Raw genomic sequence first — 21780 nt, forward strand, 5'->3', positions numbered from 1 at the left:
CTGCTTTTTTAAAATTATAGATGAGTATTATAGCACAATTTCTATAAAGGAATTTTATTTCAATTATATTTCATAATACATCATAGTGATAAACACTTTTGACTCCTTAAAAATTTTTATACATTTAATTCTAATATTAAAATTGTATTTAACCGTAATAATTAATTTTGCTTGTATTTTATAGTGATTATTTTTTTAAAATTTATTTTTAGTTTTGCATAAGTTTCTTTTATTTACTGTTAATTTAATTTATTAGCCCAAAAGGGCGGTAGTCTAAAAAGGCTGTTAGTTTCGAAGCGGCATTTTGCGCTGTTTTACTATAAATGTCCGTGTCTCCTTGCAAATTGTAGTTACCAAATATTATCGCCCTGTATTATATGTAAAGAAATTAAATAATGAACAATCTGCATGACGCACTGTGACAAAAACTAGAGTATCTAGAGCCATCCAATTTTGAATAATGTAATCCTCCACCCGAACATGGGCATCTGGACCGAATTTCGAATATGTTTTAATCTATTTCATATTTTGTAAAACTTTTATTGAATTTTTGATTAACAAACTCAACGAGTTCAGAGTAAGCACTGTACGGAATATAGGTAACACAAAAACTTTAAAAAAAGGTTCCTTTTGGACGTAATATAAAATTGAGTGCTTCTAGATTTTATTTTATATTCCCTCCCACTTCATTACGCTCAGAAAATTTTATCCTCCGAATTTTATGAATTATTAAAATAACTAACCCACTTTAATGTTAATAATTTAATGATCATATAATCAAATAAATATGATCGTTTTGTAATGTTATTATAGTTTGGAAAATCACTGCCTGAAAACGTTCCTTAAATTAAAAAAAAGAAAATATCAAATCTTGTTTAATTTTACCTTATTTATTTCAAAGCATCACGTACTATCAATCTTATTTAATTTTACTTTATTTTTACGCAAAATTAAATTCATAAATTTTGTGCTTAGAGTTTTTACCATTTTACCAAAGTAAAGATGTTTGTACAAGAATTACGCGTGAAAAAAATGCGCGAAATGCTGTAAAAAGTGCTTTAATGAGATATATTAAATCCTATTTGAAAAAAACTGTGGCTTTCATAATCTCATCACTATACAACGTATCACATTTAATAATTAAAAAGGGTTATGTTATACAAACGCCATAGGTTTCAGTGTTAAAGTAAACCAGATCGTTCCTACTCTTTCTTGCCGACATGTTGGTGACGCGCGCCCCACCCACTGGGTTAGTCTATCTCTTATAAGTTCCATGACGAGTGGGAGAGCGTTGAAGAACACAGAGGGGAATTACAACCCCTTTCAGTTTATGCTTCACGATAGAGAAGACTGCATAGCCACAGGTCTGTTTTTTATGTTTCTTTTACAAAATATTTTATCCTTGGTCTTAGCAAGACCCACTTTGTTTGTTTTCATTTAAATTTAATTTCAGATTTCTAAAATGTATAAAGGTTTAATTCTTTAAGCTTGCAGGTCCAGCCCGTACGTTATTGTAGTATATTTTGACTAATAGCAGACCGCTATTTATTTTTATTTTTATTATTGCTGTACATCGGATTTGCATTTACATTTTTTACACCTTAATGTGTCATTTTGTGCGGACGCGTCGGGAAATTGGAACAGAGAATTGAGACTAAAAAAATTTTTAGGACAATTTATCTAATTAATTAAAAATTTCGTAACCAAAAGTTTCAATTGTCTATTTCGGCGAAACGCGTAATGGAGTTAGCTTGGTTCGACGTTTAACCAGAAATTTCCCTTGAAAAGCCAGGTTGGACCTCGAATTGAGCTAATTTACAATTTTTCGCTTTATAATTTTTTAATGTTTTTATTTGTTTTAACTTGTTTCATCGATTGGTTTTTTATGTGTTTTAACTTGTCACATCGATAGGTATTTTACTGTATTTTTTGCCATTAAGTTGTATCCAACGATTAGTATTTTACTGTGTTTTATATTTTACCTTTTATTTCGCGTGTAGCCTAATTTTTCACCTTTCAATGTCATTGTTCTTTTAAAAAACTGTGTTGAACTTTTTCTTGGAGCCACAGCTCCTGTTAACTTTTTGGCGAGCTAACTACAATTTCTCTTCTCATTTCCTTAATTTTGCAGCATATTGCGCAAAAATTTTTTTGACCAAATTGGTCTTTTTGTATTGTACTTACAACCTAGCTTATTAAGTTTATATATATATATGTGATGTATCAGCTTTAGTCGTAGCTTAAATAATCAGACGATAAGTTTAAAAAACAGGATCCATTTATTATTATTCAGGAGAAATAGCAGTTACAAAAATCAGATATCCGGAGTAAATAAAAAGAATTACTAATAACTTTTTGTATGAAGTTTACTGCATCGTGACATTTAAGAAAAAGCCCCGATATTCCTTTTGCGAGTCTTTTTATAGCCTCTGGGAAGGCGGAGCTTCCAAGAAATGACATCAGCCTCGTCAGCCAATCCAGTTCGCTTTAAAATATCTCCAGAACATTCTATAACTGTACGTGTAGAAAAGGCGGGAAAAACAACTTGACTACGGATTTAATTACCTGTGGATTTAATTCCACGTACTTTCAAATAAGAGAACGTCGCCATTAAAAATGAAAAGAACATACAGTTAGAATTTTAAGTGTATTCTTTAATATGGAATTTTATTATTACACACACACACACACACACACACATATATATATATATATACACAACACACATATATGTAATATTAGCACAATTTTGGAAGCATTGATATATAAAAACACTGAGAATGCGCAGAAATACTGATGGCGTAGATACTTAGAGCGTCCATCCATTTTGAAGAAGAAGCAGTCGAGCCGGATTAAATTCCTTTTATATTTAAATTCACATTTTGTGGCCACAATCACTTGGCACTCCAAACGTGCCTATTTCCAGAACAATTTTGATACAATTGTGATATAAGCGATCATTGCAGAGCATAGATGATTGCAACAAAGCGTTTTAACAAGATGAAAGCATAAGCCAGAAGAGAGAGAGTGACGCAGTAAGTAATGCAAAGGAAGCAGGGAGGGAGGCAAAAGTTTTGGTTTACAATTTGGTGATTTCTCAAGAGATATCTTCATTAAGCGTTACGTAAAATCGCATGATTAATTTGAATGACGCAGTTTAGATTTATAGCACTATTTAAGACAGAGAGATGCAGTTCCCAAATGAAATAAAAGAGGTTATAGTGAATTAAATTTAGAAGTTTCCTTAAATATTTTTTATCTTATATATATATATAAAAGTAAAGACATAAAAAATTGTTTTGTATTTATACACGAGGGCATTTCGAAAAGTAAAGGTACAATGGCTCGCATTCCTTTAAAAAAAAAAAAAAAAAAAAATCATTTATTTAGAAAACGTCAGTTACATCTTATTAATTGGATTATTTATTATTTTTCGACATAATCACCCCCGTTATCCAAACATTTGTTAAGTCGGTGCACAAGCGTTTGTATCCCATAGTCATAGAAGGTTGCCACCTGTTGGAACCCAGCGCGCACACAGTTTCCTCTACCCTAACTTGACAGTCACAACTTCATAAAGAGTTGTCATTGACACTTCCGGTAGGATCTGATGCAATTATTTCAATTTGAGATGTCTATTCGCACGAATTGCTTCCTCTATTCTCTGAAGAAGGGCATCAGAGATCACACATGGCCGACCTGTTCTTTGTTCGTCATGAACATTGGTCCTACCTTCAGAGAAATGACGACACCATTTCGTTATATTTTGTCGATTCATAATGTTCCCATAAACAGAAACAATTTCTTTGTGAATATCCGCTGGTCGCTGACCTTTTGCATGAAGAAAACGTATGACGGAGCGCACTTCGCATTTGGCGGGATTCTGAATCGGCACAGCCATTTTAAACACGACTTACTCCAACCAGAATCAACATTGAAATGCCGAACGACCGCGAGGAGAAAGCTAACGGTTCAAGGTTAACACCTGTGTTGCCAACTTGCTCACCAAAACTTTTCTTTTCCTCTGGCGTACGGTGTATCTTTACTTTTCGAAATGCCCTCGTATTTTGTAATTATATATTGGTAGAAATGGCTTGTAATTTAGAGTAAAATCAGTGTTAAATGTTTCTGTACGTGCAATAACGTACGCTTGTGTAAAACAATATATTCCAGTGTCTAAACCTAGGTGCACATAAAATGCACAGCGGTAATTTATGTAAAATCTACAGTTTGGGCATCAGTATACAATTATTATGTTGTGTAAAATGTTTAAATGTCAGTTTAAAATGTTCAACTTTCATTTTACAGCATCAATAAAAGTTTCTACTATTAAGCTCATGACATCGCTTTTCTGGAGCGACAAAGAGTTGTACAGTTGCGGATTCCGGACGATACCCGAATAGTCCTAGTTAGACATCCGGGTGTCCGAACCCGCTTTCACCTGTATGGATAATTTTCGTGGTTTTTCCCTATGTAATATGAATACAAGCCAATTTCTCTTAGAAAGTTCTCCACGAAGACATCCTTCCCCACATGCAAACAACTCTCGTGTGCTTTTCCCATTTAGATATGGTGTACATGTATAAATAAATTTATATAACATTGTACGCGAAATCTATAAATGCAGCTTATAAACATGAGTTGTAAAGACATTAGGATGTTCTTTTGGAAGCAGACAAGATGAAAAATAGCAAACGCCTTCGCCGGGAATCGAACCACGGACCTCTGAAATACCGGCCCAGCGTGCAGAACAACTATACCATGAAAGCACGCTGAAAAGCGGGAGAAATACCGTATAGAGTTTAGAAAACTCGTAATATCCCCCTAAATAACTGTAAGCTGCTAGTTTCAGAAACCCTGCTCTTACGTATATCGACAATAACCCGTGATTAATATTGTTAATATCAATGATTTTGATGTTACTGATACTTTTTTCTCATGAAATGGTAAAAAGTCACTTCAGATATACTGGAAAATGTTTACTGTTTCAAATAGCTGAGATTTTCATTTTCGATAGTTCAGCAACTTAAAGTTAATTCTTTTAGAGCGACATGAATTCTAATTGATAGTTTAGTGTTCATAGTTCGAGATATACGAGTTACTTCCTGAATAGAGATTTATTTCACATTTCGCTGTTTTTACAGACAGTATACCAAAGGTCGTATATATTCATAATAAAAACACGTATTTAACGTTGATATTAAAGATGCAGTGTTTAAAACAACTTCAGGATGATTAGTTTTAAAAATCAATCGTTCAATTCTATTTTTCTGCACCTTTTTTTCAGTTAAAAAAGGTTAAGTGAAGCTGAGTTAAATAAAGCTTGGCTAAAGCAAAGTTTTTACTGCATTAGTGAGCAGTTATCCAAAGAATGCGCAGATCAGCTTAGAAATTTACACTGCTGACCATTAAAATTGCAACACCAGGAAGGAATGACCTGACGAATGTCAAAATCACATGAAAGGAAGAAGAAGATGGGATATGCAAATGAATAGTATTTCAGCGCATTTAGACGACGCTAGAGGGAGAAAGGACATCTGAAGCACTGCATAAAGAAAAGTTGTATAGTGGATTTCTCATTCGGAAAGTGCTTTGTAAGGTTTTAGTTTGCTCAGAATATCGTGTTATGCCTCAAATAAGAAGAGGAAATGCTTCCCAGTAAGTTTCGGAATTCCACAGAGGCAGGATCGTTGCCTATCAAGAGTGTAGATTATCGTTCCGTGATATCGCCCGTCGCACTTCTCGACATCCAACCACTGTCATGCGAATATGGAATCAATGGATTGCTGAGAGTCATACCTGAACGGCATGCAGGATCTCAACGCCCTCCCATGACTAACGCTCGAGAGACAGACATATTGTGAGATCAGCCAAAATCGTACGACCACATCACGGACCATTAGTCAGGAAATGGGCATGTTTGCAGCCAGTATCAGCTCGTAAGGTGCGTCGTCGTATGCAGCAGGGTGACCATTACTTTGGCTTCCCTTAACAATGCAACATAGAGAAAGACGGCGACTATGGTGCGCCAGACAACAAAGTCGGATACAGGAAAGGCACAAGAGACACAGTGTCGCCTTTTCAGAGGAGTCTCTGTTCTACGTGCAGTATTCTGATGCCCCTATATGTGTCTGGAGTGTCCGAGGAGCAAGTCGCCTGCTTGCATTCGATATCGGCATAGAGACCATGCATTTGGTGTGATGGTTTGGGCAGCCATTGTGTACACGACACGCATGTCTCTAGTTCGGATCGACGGTAATTTGAATACAGATGGGTACATTCTGACATGTTAGATCCAGTGGTTGTCCCTTATCTTCGAGGCCCCCAAAAGCCATCTTCCAACAAGATAATGCAAGACCACATGTTGCATGTCGTGTTCTGACCTTCCTCTATACACATGGCATTCGATCGCTTCCCTGGCCTGCACGGTCTGCAGATCTGTCACCCATTGAAAACATCTGGTCATGGGTTGCTGAGAGACTGGCCCGCCACCCTTCTCCAGCTAACACGTTGATGAAGTGTAGCATGGACTTGAATTAGCATGGAATAAGTTTCCCATTTCTGTCATCCAAGCCCAGTTTGACTCCATGCCTAATAGGGTAAGGGCAGTTTTAGCTGCCAGGGGTGGAAGCTGCTTCTACTAATTTCGCACCCCTGTAAACTTCCAAAATGCTTGCAAATTTGATCATTTTATCTTCATGCCATACTGTTTACGTACAATAAATATCTTTTTTGTATTTGTTTTCCTTCATGGTGTTGCAATATTAATGGAGCAGTGTACACTGGTTATCATAAATTAAGGAAAAATCACAAAAATAGCGGTAACTCCCTCAAAAATAAGTCAAACCGTGTAAAATTTAAATATGTTGCTAAGTAAGAGTAGCTGAGTAAAACTGCGATATGCAAAATAGTGACGCTGCTTTCGGAACATGTCATCTGCGAGGAGCATAAAAGTCCATGTTTGAGAGCAAGCCCACACATTTCACTGAGACAGTGACATCAGAAATCTGAGATACCCAATTCGTAACAATGATCTCCAGGCATCATTTGTCTGCAGAACTGCGATGGAGAGCCATTGGGAGACTAGAGGCAGGATAAAGTCAAACAGAAGTGGTCAGATGGCTAAATGTGAGATCTTTTGTGGTTCATAGACCTTTGGAGGCAATTTCAAACCACAGATTCGGCATCTAGGAGGTTAAGCCAAGGACGGCCAACTGCTACGACGAGCGCCGATGACCCATATTTGACATTATGTGCCCGCAGGAATAGAACCGTTACTCCGACTCTTCTTAGATCCTCCCTTGCTGCAGTCACTGGAAGGTTCGTGTCAACGTCAACTGTGCGTAGAAGGCTTCACGAAGGTGGTCTGTATGCGAGGCGACCAGCCATTTTTGTGCCGCTCAGGTCACGCCATAGGTGGGACCGTTTTCAGTGGGCACGACAACATGTCCACTGGACGCCTGATCAATGGAGGGCAGCTCTCTTTACCGATGATTCCAGGTTTACTCTAGAAAGCGATATTAGGCGTTAGTTGATATGGAGAGAACCTAGAACCCGTTAACATCCGTGAAAGAGATGCATACGGAAGAGGCAGTGTCTGTGTTTGGGTCGGCATCTCTTTGGGCGGACGCACAGACCTCCATGTCTTTCCAAGGGGAACCGTGAATGCTCAGATTTATAGAGATGATATCCTTGATGCGGCTATATGGCCGGGGCAATAGGTGATGCTTTCCTGTTACCGAACGACAACGCAAGACCACACAGGGCTGGCATCGTAGATGATTGATTATCTTCAACTGGAAAACAATTATGCGCATGGAGTAGCCAGCTCGATCCCGGGACTTGAATCCTATCGAGCACGTTTGGGATGCTTTAGGGAGACGTCTAGCTGCTCTTAATCCGCCCCCACAGACCCTTGCCGCTCTTGCAAACGCTGTGCAAGAACAATGGCTCTCGCTTCCTATGGAACTGATAGAACGCGTAATTGAAAGCATCACACATCGCTGTATGTGCTGTATTGCTTCTAGAGGCGATCACATTCCATATTGAAGGTACTTTTCCTATAGCAAACTGACACCTTCGATTTGTTCATTTTATGCATGTGCTAATTTCTATATTACCATATTTGTTTGATAATTTCTTTTTATGTTATTTGATACCGTACTATGTGTTGTATATTGTGGGTAAATTTCATTAAATTCTACATGAAACGTTTTCAGTAATCGTGATTTTTGTGATTTTTCCTTAATTTATGATAACCAGTGTATATTATTGATGCTTGTTGACGGACTGCGAAACTTGCAATGATAGAGATTATAGTGTCTAATGTTTTCTGTACGAATGACTTCAGACTGTTTCTGTTTAAATGCTGTTAACGTAATTAACATAACGTAAATCATATTTTCAGAAAATAAGTTGCTTACGAAATACGCTATGTTATAATTCGGGACCTTTCTGTCCATTTGGTAGTGTTTTCTGTCTCTGCGTGTTCATCTGACCTTGTAAAGAATTATGATCAAACACCTATCGGGAAACTTTCAAAAAGTTTTATGTGTTGTATTTAAGTTATTAAATTTTAATTTTACTTTCACGCTTGTAATTTAAAGGAATTGTGGAGCAGTTTGTAATGCGCGCACAGTTTCCATCCCTTTCCATCCTTTCTTTTTTATTTAGCAGTTTTTATCCACTACAAATGAAAATTAGAAGTTTTGGCTATTAACGAAACTTAAGATTTTAATTTTCATTAATGCTTAGTAACATTTTGCAAGAAATTTCATTTTATATCATTAACGATTTGTTTATTGTAAAACATTTTTCTAAGTGTAATGTAATGTAAACTGAAGATTTGAAACATTTTATGCTTTCCAGTTATTCCCCCTCCCGAATACTAAAGTTATTACTGCCTTTATTTTCATAAGTATTGACCTAGGTATACCCTTCTAGTCACTGGGTTTCTCAAAGTAAGCAGAATAATTATATGAGAACAGTTTCATCTCTTAAGTGGTAGAATTCTATAAATACAAAATGTACCTCTTGTATGAATGTATCTAACTCTCGTATGGTTTAATTTGAAATAAAAGTTTTTCTCTGTTAAATCTTCCTCTACATATTTTTGCAGAGTATTTCAGATTGCGATTTTGAGACGTATCTGTAGCCTGAAATGACATATTCTTGTCATCAAGATATTTTAAAATCTGTCTTTAATTTTCTCCGATGACTTGTATAATGATAAACCTTCACTGAAAATGGTTTCTGTCAAAATTAAAGAGTGATCTAGTTAGCGAATTGTAAAAATTACTTCTATTTAACGTTAGTATAAATAAATAAGTCTCCCGACAGATTCGGAGAGCAGTTGTTTGATTTAGTTAACGTTTCAAGAGTAACTTTCGAATTGGATAATTAGCAGTTGCTCATGATTTAGAAATAATGGAAGCATATATAACCAATCACAAAATACTAAGATGTGTTGTGGAAAGAGAAGATTATTTCATTATTGATTGAATTGAATAATAGAGAACGAATCAATTGAACTGTTTGCCACCTATCGTCAGAGGTTGGTCTCTTCAAGTAAATCAATCGAGCCTTATGCTACATTTCCGCAAAAAATCCTTGATTTAAGCAACCAACTATCCTATAATCAGTGATTTAGTATTGTATTATTAAGTAATTCTGTACTGTGTTTTGAATAAATATTAAACCAAGAAAAAAGGGGGAAATAATTGAATTATTCGCTGTTAATAGCTAATAATGGAATAATCTTTTTTCTTAAACGAATTATATTATCATTTTGTGAATTGTGACATTATTTGTCTGTTGTTTCAAAATGAATTTGTTGAGACGGAAATTTACGACGGTTATTTACTAAATTTGGTAAATTTCGATAAAATAACCCCTCAATTCATTTAGTGATGTCACACTTCAAGGAATCACTTTTCAAATTAGTTCAGATCTAATTCATACCCTTAGCAGCACGTTGTTCACATTTTATAAGTGTCTGAAATAGAACTGTAAGAAATGGAAAATTGGGACTAGGCGGAGGTTGTTCCGAACAGTAATAAAACATTTTTATTCAAAGTGAAGGGCCACTCAGATCAAAATGGAGGAAGATGTTCATGAGGCTCCGCATCAGAACTGAAAACCTTCTTTTTCCTTGGATAAATGAGTGTGAATATAATCGAAGATGCACTGTGAAACATGTTCTAGATGCTCAAGTGGAATCATCTTTCTTAACTGATGTCGTTGGAAATATTGATGGTATATCTTGATGCCCAAATGAATCACCAAGTGAATTAATACCCGATGTTTTTCGGCTGTTCCTTTAAAATTAGTATGGTTTTGTGAAAGAGTCTTCCCTTTCCTCTAGTCAAGCCTGCATTGTTTCAATTCTCACTTCTCTTAACATTTTACCGAACGCTAGAGGTTCAACAGCATACGCACGTCCGACCGGCCGCTCAGCCGCAGATTCTCTCTGTTCTGAATAGCTGTCAGGACAATCTGATAAATCGTCTAAATAAAACTCTCCAAGTACCATTTTTTTTTTTTTCGCTCATCGTGAACGGTAATTTTTTTTAAAAACGGTGTGAAAATGTGAGCATTTATGAAGCAACGCGCTTAACGCAAGTGAGCAATGTATCTCAATATTAATAATAAAATGCAGATGATATAGCAAATGGCAATTGTTTATCGCCATGGCTACCGATTGATAGGCTATTTTTAGGTAGCCCTGAGAAAAATGCGATTAATAGGCTATCGTTCGGTAGGCGTTGGCGGAAAAAAGCCGATTAATAGGCTATCGGTCGGTAGGTGTTAGTAATAAAAAGCCGATTAATAGGCTATCGGTCGGTAAAGTGTTAACTCAGAGACAATATCCGTGCTACTGATCGGTCATCTGATGAAATGTTTCACCTTCTTGTAGCAGTGCATTGCATTATACGCCAGCTCATCCCAGCAGTACCTCTCGCACGATATGTGGAAAACTAAATCGGCGTCAATTGCTATTTGTCACATGAAATTAGGTCTTGATCTTTTCTCCTCTCAACCATCATACCATGATAGCCATAAGAAATATATTATTATTGTCGTATGTAATTAATTCTACATAGGATCGGGCAATGTTGCCCTGACACCTGAAATCTGTGACCCGGTCACATAAGCCAATATCCATGCATCATGACGGAGAATTGTTACGTGGAAGCGCGTGAGATTCTGAAACTATAAGCATTTCAAATAAAGAAAGGCGTTATATCCTACACAAAAAATTACAAAAAGTTGCGTGAGTGCCATGATTGTTATATGTCGACCAAAAACAAGCGCAGGAGAAAATTTCAAAGCAGTATTTAGTGATTTTTAATTACTGTCCGTGAGATTTCTTGCATCAGTTCATGATTTTGAATGAAATATAGGTCCTTCATTACATGTGTCTGAAAATGCGCCGAAAGCGAAAACCGTACTGTCAACTTTTAGAGATATGATTTCTGTTTGAATATTCTGTAGGAATCATCATGGGTGATCGACTTCCACAAATCGACTATTACGGCAACAAAATAGCATGAATTGGATTTTGAATTAATTTTTCATCCTTTTTGTGCATTTGACTTGTCTTCCAGAATAAGAAATTTTCGTCGACTAATGATGTTATATTAGTCAATGTAAATTGAGGTCGTACAGCCCTTTTGATTTGTTAAAATAGAGATTAGGATAGGAAATAAAATCGATTTGCCCTCTTCCTCTCAGAGAAACAATATTCAAGCTGCATTTTTTTAAAACCATATTTGTTCAATTACTCTCATAAGCAAAATATAATGATTGTTGGACTTCGTTCAGAAATGATTAATTCGTGCTTAATCAGTAGAGATTTTTGTTATTTTTCACTAACTATTCTAATTATGGAAAGAGACGGCAGAATCAGTTTTTTCGGGCAAGTTCATTTTTATCAAGGAAAAGAATGAAATGTTTAACATAGAATAATATACATTCAAAGATTTAAAGGAAAAAATTACAAACATTTACGAAATATATTTTTTTAAATCTTATCCTTCATAATGCGCATTTGAAAATAATTTTGAAGGTATTCTTTCATATTAATGCGCGAATAACATGCATCTAAAATGATCGTTGGAATAATAATGAAGGAGGAGAGTTAATGATTCGATGGGTGTGTATTTTTTATGAACATTAAAAAGTCATTTATTTTTTTATTTATCATTTAGTTTCTTTCCCTACCTCAAATTTAGTTTTATTATTTAATGAAAATGTTTTTTCGCATTCTAAAGAAATTATTATCTAAAAATGGTTTTTCTGAAATTTTGCATTCTTAATTATTTACTTATCGGACTGCGTACGTATCGTTAGAATTACTATTAAATGAAAACAATTATTATTTGATGAATTTTTTACATGTAAAAAACATTGAGTTTGTTAAATAAAATAAAATAACTAAAAATCAGAAATTGTTTTGAAACGTGTGGCAGATGTTCTAAAACAGGAAACAAAATAAACGGCTGTAAAATTTTTACGCCATAGCTTCCGTGTATTACCTCTCGAAGTTTTTTTTTAAAGCTTTTCTTCGTTCTAAATATACTCCACTTTATGCTGCGTAGTCAGCGTTGCTACTACTTTTGAATTCTCTCTCTCTCTCTCTTTTTTAACGGTTTCCCCTCTTTCTTTCCTTTTTTTTTTAATTATTAATTCATCATTCGCGGCCTTCTGTTTAAAATCATCAAGGTATTTCTTTTAAAATTTATGTCGTTAAGTAATTTATAGATAATTTTAAAACAGATCATTTTAACAGGCTTGGTGAAAATTTGTCATTCTATGCAGGATTTTTTGTTTCCATCTTCGTGTTTTGCAGTACTAGACTTTCGTATCCTAATTTTTTAAACAGCATTTTATCTGTAAAAGAATTATATTTTATATACTATTTCATTAACCGAATACGAAACAGAGAAGCTTATTTGGAGCTTAAATATTTCACTTAATGTATTAAGTCGCTTCTCTCTTTAAAAATTTGAACTCATTTAATTCTGTTGTAAATGCAGACTTCTGTGGATTTTATGCTAAAAAATCAAGTAATGGTATTTTATTTTTATGTCTATCTTTTATTTATTTTTTGTGTGATATATTTGAATCAAATAGATATGTAAACTATTTTTTTTTTCCTGTTTCTTTTTAGGATCAGTATGATCACTTGGCAACACATACATTGAAAGGTATTGAGTTCCTGGAAAAATATAGCCAATTTATCAAAGATAGATGTGCCATCGAAAATGAATATGCAAGTAAACTCAGGTAATACATGTTTCTTTAAATATAAAAAGTTTAGAAATTTCAAATTAAAGTTGCACAGTATGCTGCAAATTTAATTAAATAATCAAGAGATGAGAATTAAATCAAGAAAGGGGTTGACAGTGTACAGTATACACATTAAAATTGAAACAAGGAAAAACTATTTGATACATATAATTTTTCAATCTTGCAATTTGTTAATTATAATCTCTTTTCATGTTGCAGTAATAAAAATTGTGCTAGTTTCCAAATAATAAAATGCTTTATTGAATAACTTAAGTGAATGAAATTATTGTTTTATTTAAACGTTGTATTGATTTCAAATTAGTTTCAAACAGTTTTTAGCAGCACTCTTACATCATTTTATCCATATGTGTGTTTTCTTCATACTTTAAAAAGTATGAAGATTCTTAAGTTACAAAAATTATATCTATCCTGGAGTGCCCCCCTCCTCCAAAAGGAACTTAATAAACAGAGAATCCAAATAAGAGAAAGTGCTAGGAAAAAGAAAAGGTATTGGTAGTGTGACGAATTCGATAGACAAGAGGTAGCGTAACTGATTTTATTTCTGTTTTTTCTAGGCTATATGCAAAAAAAAAAAAAAAAAAAAAAAAAAAAAAAAAAAAAAAAATAAATAAATAAATAAATAAATAAATAAACTTATAAAATATTGCTCTAACAGTAGGGTGAATAAGTTCCTGTTTAGATGAAAGTTCTTGTTTAGAAATAGTTCAAGATGAGGATAGGCTCAAGATGAGGCTGTCTTGAATAAATCAAATCTCTAAGCCGGTGGTTGCCGGACTGAGCTGTGTCCGAGCAGGATGCTATTCGTAAGGTAGCGGCGAACCCAGCTACCTCGCTGTATCTCACGCAGAGATATTAGTATCGCTCTACCCAGAGCAAAGCAAAAATTTGCTTGTGGCCGAGCTGGAAAAAACCGAGAGAAGGTTTCTCTCTCTACTTACTGCAACTAACTGTCACTTTTTATTTCTCTCTCTGGAACTGCGTTCCATGATTTTGTTCAAATTGTCCTGGGCATGTCGGAAAAACTTCCAGGATCCTTATTTGTCCATAATTTTTAGAAGCGCCTCTTGATTGGTGAGAGCACTTTGATTAAAAAGTAAATATAATGAAGACAACCTGGGAAAAAGTCCGTGGGAACTTTTTGATTCCAACTGGGGGTCTCAAACCGGGTGGTCTGAGACACTGAACTTATAAACTGATGAAAGGGAACTGAACAATGTCTCCTTTCGAACAACTATAAGAGCAACAAAAAAAACTGAGGTTGTTTTGTGACTGCTGGTCACTTCCTCTTTCCGAGAATTCACTAAGAAATACTCTGTCCGTGGGAACTTTCAAGGTGGTCATTCTTTTTCTCAGAACTTGTGGTGGTCGATAAAATAGCTTAAGATGTTACAGTAGGTAGTAGAAATTATATTGTATCATATAGTATCTTGTTTATATTACTAAAGGGTGTCCGCAGGGTGGTATTCTTTCTCCGTGGAACCTGGTATTCGACTCACTCTTAGTACTTCTACGGGAGGAACCTGGCATGTCACAGGCTTATGCAGATGACCTTATTGTGTTATTACAGGGTTTCGATATCGGAACCCTACATAATCAAGCTCAGCAGATCTTAAATAAAGTTTCACACTGGGGTGATACAAATGGCCTTTCTTTCTCTGCTGAAAAATCTGAGGTCATAGTTTTCACGTGGAGAAGGAAATGGAAACTGGCAGATTTATATCTGGGCTACCAGATTATTAGGCGTAAGGAATGCGTTAAATACCTAGGATGTTACCTGGATAGTAAACTTACATCACCCATATAAAAGAAAAGGCACAAACAGCCACAAATGTTCTAGTACTTTGTAGGCAAATCATTGGTAAACAATGGGGCCTTAACCCCCAAAATCTACTCTATGGATTTATACTGCCGTAGTCCGGCCAATGCTGTCTTACGGATGCGTGGTCTGGATTAATGTTATTAACAAAAGCACGTATTTAAACATTTTACAAAAGGTGCAAAGACTTGCTAAGCATTAGTGGGGCTTTAAATAGTACCCCTACTGCTGCATTAGAATTTTTACTGCAAATTCCACCCTTGAAATTATTCTTGAGCGGAGAAGCAATTGAAGCCATGTATAGATTGAATAAAAATGGCACATGGTGCCAAAGGACAGGTTTTGGTCATAAAAGCCACCTGAAAAGCCACATTGACATATGTCTGGACTTGGGCAATGAGATCCCTATAATCTATATGCCCAAAAATGCAATTACTAAAACAATAGTTCCAGATAAACTATTCTCAACTCATATACCAAAAAGGAATGAGATAGAATCTCTAATTGACCTAATTCCAACAGGATCAATTGAATGTTACACAGATGGATCAAAATCCAACTTCACTGGAGCTGGAGCTATTATAAGGACCAAGGGATCTGAAGAAGATTTCATTAGATTTCATCTATACCTTGGTAAATTAACAACTGTTTTCCAAGCCGAGGTTCTGGCGATCAATATGGTCGCCAGGGAGCTCTTAGCTAAAAATACAGTTGATAAGTATATACTCGTATATATTCTCTCTGACAGCCAATCAGCCATCCTTGCCCTGGCTAATCGTGTCAAGTTACAAAACTGTGTTTTGAACTGTACTCAAGATCTCAATTCTCTGGCTCAGGCCCATAATACCATTAGTTTAGTCTGGGTCCCAGGTCATTGTGATTTTGCTGGAAATGAACTAGCTGATAAAGTAGCTAAAGATGCTTCGCAACTACCCATGTCTGGCCCAGAACCATTTTACCCAGTTTCATATCAAATGGTTAAAAAAGAAGTAAGAAGCTGGATAAAGAACAAACATGATGATATATGGTCTAAACTACCAGACTGTGCTCATTCTAAATTGGTGCTCAGTACACTTAACTTTTCAGGTAAACTCATACACCTCAGTAGAACTAACTTACGCCAGGCACCATGTGCCATTTTGCACCTTGTGCACATGGCACATGGTGCCAGGTAATTCAAATTGTTACTGGACATGCTTATCTAGCTAAGCATCTCCACAAATGTGGTCTTGTCGAATCTCCTCTCTGCCCATCTTGTGGAGAAGAAGAGGAAACACCTTTTCACTTTCTGGGACGATGTCCGGTGTTCTCTGTCCCTAGAAACAAATTCCTTGGGTTTCCCTATATTACCTTTGATCAAGCCCTTTTATACAAAGGGCTCTCTGGCATAATAGGGTTTCTGATGTATACTAAACACCTACAGGTAAGGTGAATATGAAACCACAAGAAACAAGTATTGAGATGCCCTATGTGTTCTTTTTTTTTTTTTTTTTTTTTTTTGAAAAGAAACTATGCAGGGATTTCCCTCTCATAGCTGTGTTTTGGAATATAATTTGAAAACAGATATCAAATCTTTATACACTACCTGGCCATTTGGCTTGAGAATGCACCTCTGCCCTCCTTATTTATTTATTTGACTCTCCATCGCACTCTTGTGTGGTCAAGAATTTGCGTTTGGTGGTTTGGGAGGGATTGAATCGGTTTTCCATCCAATAGGGAAGTTTTCACGATACAGCCGACACCTTGAACTTAGAAATGGGATCTTTTGCTGATACTATAGATTTGGTGTCAGTTTGAGATCCTATCTATTTATTACTTACCTTTTACGGGAGTTACCATTTAAATCCCTTGATTTAAATGATCAAATGGCGGAAGAGTAATGGGCAATTTTGCCTAAACTCCTTTCCTTCTTTTCATTAGAAGGAAGCGCCCCTATTGTTATGTTTATGTTATGTTAGTATCTTGTTTTAAAATATTCAGAAGGTAGAATGATTCTCTTTTGATGAACAATTATGATTCACCTCATTAACAACATGTTATTATTCTATAGCTTATTTCTTTTTTCTTATTTCTCACTTTTCAGTTGATCACATTTAACTTTTTAATAAATATCCCAGTTGTAGAAATAAAATATACTATAACAGAGAATGACAGTAACGAATTAATGCTTTGAAAAGCTAGGTGTCATACTGTAATAGTAGTACTTTTATAACCATTGCTGCATAAATATTCTCTAAAAACTTGCTAGTGTACCTCTAGATAAAGATTAACACAAGATTTAATTAATTTATTTTTAATGATGAAATATGCATTTCAAATACTTCAGTATGTGCTATGTGGTGTACGTGTGTTGAAAATGTTCTGAAAGTTGTTGAAGTTAAATTAATAAGTACAATTGAAGCTGAGGTATAAAGTTCGTATTGCAAAATATTTACAGATAAAAAATATAAATGTATTTTTTCTATGTTTTCACTTTCTTGTATGAAGTAAAAAGGAAGTATTGTAATCATGAAAAATTTTAGGTATCATATTTCAATGAAAATATCCAATTTGACTGCTATCAAATGCAATTTAATAATGTTTTTCCATGACACCCATATGTAAGGACAGAATAAAGGACTCTTTTCTCAAAACATTATAAAACTTATTTAAAATGAATTCTGAAAAGATTTTTTTTTTGCAGCGTCTGTACGTATGTATGTATGTATCTTGCATAACTCAGAACTGAGTAGCCTCAGAATGTTGAAGTTTTGTTTATAGGACTGCTGTAACATGTAGATGTGCACCTCCCGTTTTGGTGTTGCAATCAGCTACACCAAAAGTATATAAATATATGTATATATATATCCACTTTGTTACTTGGCTTAATGAGCTCAGTTTCTATATTCTTATATGTTTGTAAAAATTATTGAATTATGTTGTTCTTATCTTCCAATTAAGGTTTTTATGCTACTTAACCTGCATGCAGTAATTGTAGAATTATCAACAATTTAAAAGTTTTTAAAGTGCGGCTAAGCCTAATTTTTGTTTAGCATGGCAGCCATATTTGTTTACATTTGAAGCTTAGCAGAATAGTGGATTTGTTGCCAATTTAGAGAAACTAAGCTTCGCAACAACGAAGTAGTGTCTTCTTTTATTATTGTGAATTAAATTATGCTTAATTCATTCTGGAATAACCAATAAAGTTATTAGCTTGTTTTTGCATAGAAACTCTAATTTTAATTGTAAAAATTGTTTTTTTTTAATTGTTTTAACTGTACTTGGTGTTTTACAATTTTCTCTGTCTTTCAATTTTTAATGAAAATATTTTGAATTTTTATGTATTTTTGTGAAATACATACTTGCCGCGAGGTGAGAACTGAATTAGGTAGTAGCGCATGCGCATTAGGTAAGCGGCTCCGAATCATCTGCGAGAAGCTGTTTCTTTTTCATTTGTTTTCTTTTATACATCGTTTTAGATTTACTATAGTATTTGAATGGAACATGTGGTAATTCTTCAGATGATACAGTCAAAAGTCATTAATCCGGACTCGTCGTGACTTCGGCGATTCCGGATTATAGATCATCAGTTTAAATCTGGTAAGATGGCATGTAGAAATTATAAAATTAAAAATATGAAACCGTAATTTATGAAATAAAGAACAATTATGATCTAAAAGGTATCAAAATTTACAAAAAAAGAAGCTTAATATTTATTTGTTTACTTTATTAAACATTTCTTTCAATGTAAGTTGTTTAAGTTGCTTCGTTTTATGTGATAATACTTCCTCTTTAATTCTATAAACAGACATAATTTCTTGTTCAGTTACAAAGTTCTGCTGTTCAACGGAATACATCGAGAGGAAATACTACATTTAGTAAGGAATTATAAGCCAAATAAAATGAAAACATCTGCCCTGAAGATAAGGATAGTGCTGACGGATCAACTTTCAATTCATTGTGCGCCGCTTCGTTTCTCCCCGTCGCAGAGCAGCGTGAAATTGATAAACAGATTTCAGAATGGTTAGGTCATTTTTTGCAGCAATTCCACTTTTGTTTAATGGACTTTGAAACATACTTCCACTTTGCAGATCCTTTACATATTAGTAAATATATATCAGAAATTCTATTTGACATAATCGAAAGTTCAAGCTTACTTTTATAAAATTGCTGTAACAGTTTGCAAAAAATAATAAGCCAGATCCAATTCGAAGATTGAGGAACAACGCAATCTGCAACATTAACTGAATTAGATAATTTTAGCTTAGCTTATACCGTCCATTATATATTAAACGCGCATGCATAAACGTATTTTGCGCATGCGCACATGCATATTTGCAGCCGTAAATGCGCATGCGCAGAAAGTTTGTAGCTTTGAGGTCCGGATTATGGGTGTCCGAATTAACGACTTTTGACTGTATAATTTTTGCGCACTCTGCATTATAAGATGAATAAGATGTAACGCTGTTAAGTGAACCTAGCTCCGAAGTGTCGCTATGGTAAATAAATATAGTGAACTTTAAAGTATGCATTTATTCTATTGTGGTTTATGCACTATTGACAAAGTAGATTTATTCAAAATTCCTTAATTGTTTATTCATTGTGTTGAAATGAAATGCAGGGAAATTGCGTATAATTTAATATTTCATACAAGGAAGTCGTGCTGTACACATCAGATTTTTTATATTTATATTACCTTTCGGATTCATATAAACAGGAAAGTTCTCACAAGGGAAGCTGACAACTTCTGTCTCACCAAAAGTGCCCAGATTTTTCATAATTATTGAGGACTTATTAAAGTAAATATATGTGTAAAGAGAGAGATCCCACACCTCTAACGAATAAGTGAAAAAGCTAGGAATGATGTTCGAATTAACATTCATATTATCTAAAGTCTTCTGCCACAAACAAACATTGCTATTCCATAGACCTGCTAACTCAAAAGTCTTAATTCAGATCTTTTCACCAACAGAATCTTTTCTTCACTGATGTTTTTAATATTGTTAATGCCATTTTGAAAGAAAATTTATTAATAAAAATGTATTACAGAAATTTTAAAACAAAAAGCAATATTTTATTTCATTTTTAATCTATTTTTTTTTTACATTTCAATAAATTTATTTGCAACTGATTTATGGTAGGACATTAAAATGTAATAGGGGGACTGGAAAGTAATGTCGCTTTCTTACATTAAATTTAAACAGATAAGTTTTTAAAAAGTTTTTTTATTTTTAATCACTAAGTTTTTTATTTTTAATCAATAATATAATCACCCTCGTTATAACAACCTTTTGCCATCTAGTGTGCTAATTTTCAATCCTGGACCAATAAAAATCAAATAGTTTTGGTGTAAAATATCTTAAGATGGCATTTTGGACATCATCCAAATTTTTGAATTTTTTGCCACTAAGAAAATCAGGGATCAGAATAAATGGAAATCTGAGGTTGTGATATTGGGCGAGTATGGTCGGTGAGGCAGTATCTTCCAACCCAATTCATTAATTTTGTCCAGTGTTTGTCTTGCACAGTGCGGTCTTGCATTGTTGTGTTCCAGAATGGTGCCTTTTCTGTTGATAGTTGGTGGATATTTTTCGATTAAAAATTCGTTCACTAGATCCAATTGTTCACAAAGGTCTGCATTAACATTTTATATAGGTTTTGGCAATTCAAAATGAACAATTCCGCAAATACTCCACCAAACACACAGAAGTGCCTTTTTGGGATTAAAACTGCATTTTGTGTTGTGGATAATCATATAGGACCTTTTTTTTTTTTTTTTTTTTTTTTTTTTTTTGTCTCCAGTAATCAAACGATCAAAAAGGCTTTTTTCTCTTTGGACAGATTATGAGGAACCCAAACACCTGCTCTGCTTATTTTTTCAATCTGCTTTAAATGTTTTTGAATGGTTGACCAAGGTTGGTTAAGGGTGTTTGACAGTTCCTCGATTGTTTGACATGAATTTGCTTTCTCTTCTGCCCTTAGCATTTTGTTGTCTGTTGTTGATCTTCCTAATGAGTAGGAGTCAGAGAGATCAAAATTACCAGATTTGAACTTGGAAAACCATCTTTGGCATTAATGAATATCTAACGCACATGGACAAAGATCGCAAATATTTTTAGTCACAACTTTTGCATTACTACCCTTGTGAAACTCAAAAAGCATACAAAGCCGGATATGCTCTTCTGGTATTTGGCTGGCCATTTCACTCCAAATTGCAAAAAAAAGTTTGATATTGAATTATTGAGAAGTGAGCAAGTCACAATAACCTTAAAATGACTTTGGCACGCATTTGAGGTACACAGTGAGCTGACAAATGATAAATATCGACATGCGCAGAAACGACATTACTGGTGACCCTGTTAGATTATTGGCATCAGATACATTGAATTTGGGATGATTTATCATAGTTTAATTCATTTCCTGCATTTTTCCTCTTTATATGTGCATGAAAAACATAAAAATGTAATAATGGAAGATGCAAGTTCACTGAATTTTCAGATTATGTGTAAGAAAATTTCTTATGAATGTTAATGTAAAAATTCACTTTTCCTTATAGTTTTTAATATTTGTTATTCCAAATGAAATTTAAATTGTTATAAACTATAACTCATGTAATGTTCTGGATGCCAGTGTTTAATTGTGGTAACATAACTAAAAAATGCAATAAACTAAAG

At 34.4% G+C, this 21780-nt stretch overlaps 1 protein-coding gene across 8 annotated transcripts in view; it reads left to right on the forward strand.

Moving 5' to 3' along the window:
* The window catches only part of LOC118200249 (formin-binding protein 1 homolog), a 167873-nt gene that overhangs the window by 76282 nt on the left and 69811 nt on the right, over positions 1–21780 (forward strand). For 2 of the 8 annotated variants that reach the window (XM_035372189.2, XM_035372191.2), the window contains exons 1-2: positions 12741–13067; positions 13172–13287. In XM_035372189.2, the coding sequence (XP_035228080.2) occupies positions 13032–13067; positions 13172–13287 (152 nt within the window). In that variant the 5' untranslated portion in view covers positions 12741–13031. The other 6 variants (XM_035372190.2, XM_085806677.1, XM_035372196.2 and 3 more) reach the window with 5 other exon arrangements.

Source organism: Stegodyphus dumicola, chromosome 12 (assembly GCF_044657685.1).
Source record: "Stegodyphus dumicola isolate Sdum_Otavi_A_Nest chromosome 12, ASM4465768v1".
NCBI lineage: Eukaryota > Metazoa > Arthropoda > Arachnida > Araneae > Eresidae > Stegodyphus > Stegodyphus dumicola.